Here is a 5,000-nt window from a genome sequence, read left to right on the forward strand (position 1 = left end):
TATTACCATACATGGTAAGAATGTCTGGCAAAACTATTAGAATTGTGAAATACATGTTCAACTTTATATTATGAGCTTAAGCACTACTTTCTTTTCTTATCCCAACATTTTTCATAGATAACAAAAGAATTTGTCACACTAGGAAAGTAATTGATTAGTACATAAAACCAAAAGAGTAATTGTGGTCATTTAGACTCCAGAATGTTCTAACAAGTGTGCAATAATTAATGAGTATTTAAGGCATCTTTTTGTCTTTCATTCACGTCATTTGTATTTTAAGACTATGAAGACCCCCTCTACCCTTTTTTCTCCTTTCATCCTCCTCCCCCTTTTTCTCCTCCACAACTGTCGTTTTTTATATTATCTCCCTCCATCCTCCCCTCCCTGTCTTTTCCATTTTTACTTCTGCTTCTTTAGTCTCTCCCATTCCTATTAATTAGTATGTAATGCATTTGCTTCTCTTCATTCATCAGAGCAGAGCAGAAGGGACGACTTGGAAAGTCTAGGGTATGTTTTGATGTACTTCAACAGAGGCTCTCTACCGTGGCAAGGCCTCAAAGCAGCAACAAAACGACAAAAATATGAAAGGATCAGTGAAAAAAAGATGCAGACGCCCATTGAGGAACTCTGCAAAGGATTTCCTAGTAAGTAGATTTTTTAGTGTTTAATGGACTTCACGATTATTGGACAATTTATTTAGACACTCCTTATTATAATTAATTTTGTTCTTATTATTTGATACTCAACATAGTACAGGTTAAATCTCTGTAATCCAGTAAGCTTAGCACCATGCAAGTGCTGGAGTAGCTAACCAGTGAAGTTTTAGATCATTCATTGGACATCATACACTTATCCATAAAATGTTAGTAAATTGAGGTGATAAGTTAAGCTCTGGTAGATGTAAAAAATGTGGGGTGGCAGTGGCTACAGCTCGATATGCAGCAGTCATGCAAAATCATAACCATCAGATTCAAATATCTGTCCTGAAGCTATTGAGTAGCAGTTACTGAGGTTGATCCAATCTAGTTGTATTATTTTGTATCGTTGTAAATGTAATATTTATATATTTTTTTCTTCTGCTGTTAGGGCCCACTGACATGATTGGGCTCAGAAAAGCTAATTTTCAAAATGTGGCATATTTTACTCCAAATCCATTTAACCTATTCACGATGGGACATATTTTCGCCTACTTGCTAATGCCGGGAAGATAATAAGCGCACAACGCTTCATGCCAGGGTGTTTCTTTGCTGCGCGGGGCTGTGCTGATCCTCTCAGAGCGTTTTTCATCCACCCCTTTCTTATGGTTTTCATGAATGCCAACTTCAGAGGAGTTATTTTAGTTGAAAAACATGTTACAGTAATACCTTTTTAGTTTAATTGATTGAACTTTGCCTGTATTCTTCACTTTTATGTGAAAATACCAAAGGAAAGTGAGAGCAATCTCTTAGTGGGACATCAAGAAACATATTTTATACTCTTTTTTTTCTTTTTTCTTTTTTTACCAAAACGAAAAGAAGAACAATATGAATAATCATACATGTACATATGAGTTTGTACGTGTAGCTCGTGACGTGACAAGATGTCATATCAACAAATTAGAAGTAGTATTGCATTAGTAATTTTTTACTTTATTTTATTTCTTAGCCAAACACATTTGATATTACAATAGTTTTTCGACTCGCATCTTTTTATTCAACCAATCAAGAAGCAGAAATTACCATGATGTCATCAATATCACGTAGTTTTCTGTGATGTCATTTTTTTTAACGTTATATCTCATTTTATGACACTCAAGCACCTAAACTAAAGTAACAGTCTAAGAAATTATGTAAAATGGTTATATTTGAGAACAATCTAGTGATCTGTTGCTGACGTTTCAGCACGTCACAGTGCCCCTCCCAGAAATCGGTGAGAAAATGCACGTCTCAGGATGATGTTACCCAGGTCCGGGGATATTCTACGACCTCATGATAGGACGTTGACCGGTGCATATGGGTTAAAAATACTGTCCATACCTAAGAATATCAAATAAATCAATAATAAGGCAATAGCAGCCCCTGAAGCTGTTGTAGTATATGCCCAGATAATAGACTCTTTACATTCAGTATTATACAGCTTCTTTTTTATTGTTATGTACTTGGTATCAATTGTCGTCCTTGTTGACATGGAAACGTTCAAATCTTAGTACACTTGGCAAAATATTAGGTGGGAGGATGTGGGTGGGTAGGGTTGTAATGACATATGCAATATAAGACACAACAAAGGAGCAAGAATACAGATGGATAGGGCGTAAAATTAACATCTGCCAGAAAGTTGGGCAGTACAGGTTGTCTCCATGGCACCAAGCACAAATTCAAAAAATGAAATATTTAACCGTAAATATTTCTTTTTAGAAGATTTTTATAAGTGAGAATGATGTCTTGTGATGGTTTTCTAGTGGTCACAAGTAAAATATTTGAAATTTATACTTACGGGGAAGAAATAATTGTGGTGCAAGTGTTACAAACTTTGAATGGCTTAAACTCGAAACTAATTTTATGTTAAAAAGCTTTATATATCTGCCAAAATCAGTAAGATTTACTTCTGAATTACAAAGTATATTTTTTTTAGATAGGGAAAATAATAATTGTAAATCAGAATTTCTTTGATTATGAACAGAAAACTCAGTCAGATTTACTTCTGAATTACAAAGTATATTTTTTTTAGATAGGGAAAATAATAATTGTAAATCAGAATTTCTTTGATTATGAACAGAAAACTCGAAAGAAAATTTAATGCTGTAATTGGTATTTTATGGTATTTATAGAAATATGTCAGTGGGCCCTTAATTTACAATGGATTAAATTATATATGATATGTTACTATTAATATCTCTGTCTCTCCCTTTGTAGATGAATTTGCAACGTACCTGAATTTCTGCCGGTCTCTGAGGTTTGAAGAAAAGCCGGACTACAGTTACCTAAGGCAGCTCTTCCGCCAGCTCTTCCATCGTCAGGGTTTTACATATGATTATGTCTTTGACTGGAATATGCTCAAATTTGTAAGTAAAAGAATTGGAAATGCATTGTTTATGTATGAAGTAATGATAGGTCTTGGAATAAAAGTATGACTAAGTATGTCTAGTATGTATAGGATTTTTTTTATTGTTTTAAAAATAATAGGAACATATTGAATATTTGCTTTGCCCATCATGCATCTCTTCTCCTCTTTTTTCTTCACACTTCCTCTTTTCTCTCCTCTTCTCTTCCCTCTTCTCTTCTTTTCTCTCCTCTTCTCTTCTCTTTTCTCTTCTCTTTTCTTCTCTTCTCTTTTCTTCTCTTCTCTTTTCTTCTCTTCTCTTCTCTTCTCTTTTCTTTTCTTTTCTTTTCTTTTCTCTTTTCTCCTCTTCTCTTCTCTTCTCTTCTCTTTTCTCTTCTCTTCTCTTCTCTTCTCTTCTCTTCTCTTCTCTTCTCTTCTCTTCTCTTCTCTTCTCTTCTCTTTTCTCTTTTCTCTTCTCTTCTCTTCTCTTCTCTTCTCTTCTCTTCTCTCTTCTCTTCTCTTCTCTTCTCTTCTCTTCTCTTCTCTTCTCTTCTCTTCTCTTCTCTTCTCTTCTCTTCTCTTCTCTTCTCTTCTCTTCTCTTCTCTTCTCTTCTCTTCTCTTTTCTCTCTTCACTTCACTTCACTTCACTTCACTTAGATTGTATCTGATACAGATAAATACTACATGCTCTTTTTGCAATATTAAAAATGGGGTTTCACATGTTTCTGGTATTTTTATTGTGACTGTTGAAAGATGTTGATACATTTGACTTATTTTAGGGTGGATCTCGAAATCAAGAAAATGAGGTTGAACGAAGAGATCGTCAGAGCAGCAGACCTCAAGCTACAGGCGCTACATCTCGGATGCGACACGACACAACCGTCGGGGGTGTTTTGCCCTCCCCAACAGCGGGTGAGTTGCGAGCCCCCCCACCACCCCCTGCTGGCTCTGCCCTTCCACTCCCTGGCCACCACACCCTCTCCTCTCGTGACCTGGAGCCCCTGAGGCCAGTGCTGCTGAAGACCTCGTGGGTTCCCAGGTCACGCCCAGTCACCCAGCGCACTGGGTACCTTAACTGAGTGACTCCCTGCCGCACCTCTTGTCATCTGCACACCAACCAGTCAGACGAAATTCTTTGTTACCATCACCAACACAGCTAATTTACTGCTATGTTGCTTCTCTCTTTATATTATTATATTTTCTCTATCTCTCTCCTTTGATTTCAAGGTAATATCAATTAATGGTTTCTCTAACTCTTACTTCATTTTTTCTCCTTACATCTAACATTTCATTCCTTCTAGATAATGCTAACTTAATTGGCTTGTCTTACCTAATTTATATGTAGACTTTGGTATTAATAGCCACTAGCGCTTCTTGTAGGTTTCTTTTTATTAATGCCAGATGAATTGGATTCATGTTTCCCTGTGTTTGTATCACTTTTTGTCCAAAAAAGAAAAATGATTGGCACGAGGGCTAATATAAAGGGGCCACTATGTACTTTTGTCTCAAGTCTTCCTACTATTATTTGAGATCTGTTTTGCTACTTTCTGTAACTTACTGTAGCTCAGTGTGACACAAATGTCTAGTATGACCTGTAGATAGTCATTCAATAATGCTTGTTTTTCTCATGATTCGTCAGAGGAAATAAGCCATATTGGATTCTTCTTTTCATCACTCTAACTGATATTGTCACAACTTGAGCAAATTTATTTCCCTAGTTAGAGATTCTTACATTTTGCTCTCCCCCTTACAGGGAAACCACTTGTTATTTGAGCCTGAAGGAAACAATAACCATTCAATACTCCAGGAAATCAGTTGATAGCATTTAACAACCGTAGGTTATTGTAGTGCCAAGATTGTTCCACCTGGACTTCAGAAAAGCCGTCTTTCAGTTCAGAAACCTCTTTCAAGACCAATTCTTCATGTAAGCTGCACTGAATATTATGCACTGATAGAAACTTCACTGCTCCTTGTAAGCACC

At 36.3% G+C, this 5,000-nt stretch overlaps 1 protein-coding gene across 2 annotated transcripts in view; it reads left to right on the forward strand.

The window, feature by feature from the left end:
• LOC122258570 (discs overgrown casein kinase 1) overlaps positions 1–5,000 on the forward strand; it is a 39,687-nt gene that overhangs the window by 2,381 nt on the left and 32,306 nt on the right. Inside the window, exons 3-6 of one of the 2 annotated variants that reach the window (XM_086546039.1) lie at positions 474–644; positions 2,892–3,040; positions 3,799–3,931; positions 4,773–5,000. The exon at positions 4,773–5,000 is cut by the window's right edge and continues 443 nt beyond it. In XM_086546039.1, the coding sequence (XP_086402165.1) occupies positions 474–644; positions 2,892–3,040; positions 3,799–3,931; positions 4,773–4,792 (473 nt within the window). In that variant the 3' untranslated portion in view covers positions 4,793–5,000. The remainder of the gene's footprint in view (positions 1–473; positions 645–2,891; positions 3,041–3,798; positions 3,932–4,772) is intronic. The other variant, XM_086546038.1, reaches the window with a different exon arrangement.

Source organism: Penaeus japonicus, unplaced genomic scaffold (assembly GCF_977035675.1).
Source record: "Penaeus japonicus unplaced genomic scaffold, GWHDUDI00000001_assembly GWHDUDI00000017, whole genome shotgun sequence".
Classification (NCBI taxonomy): Eukaryota; Metazoa; Arthropoda; class Malacostraca; order Decapoda; family Penaeidae; genus Penaeus; species Penaeus japonicus.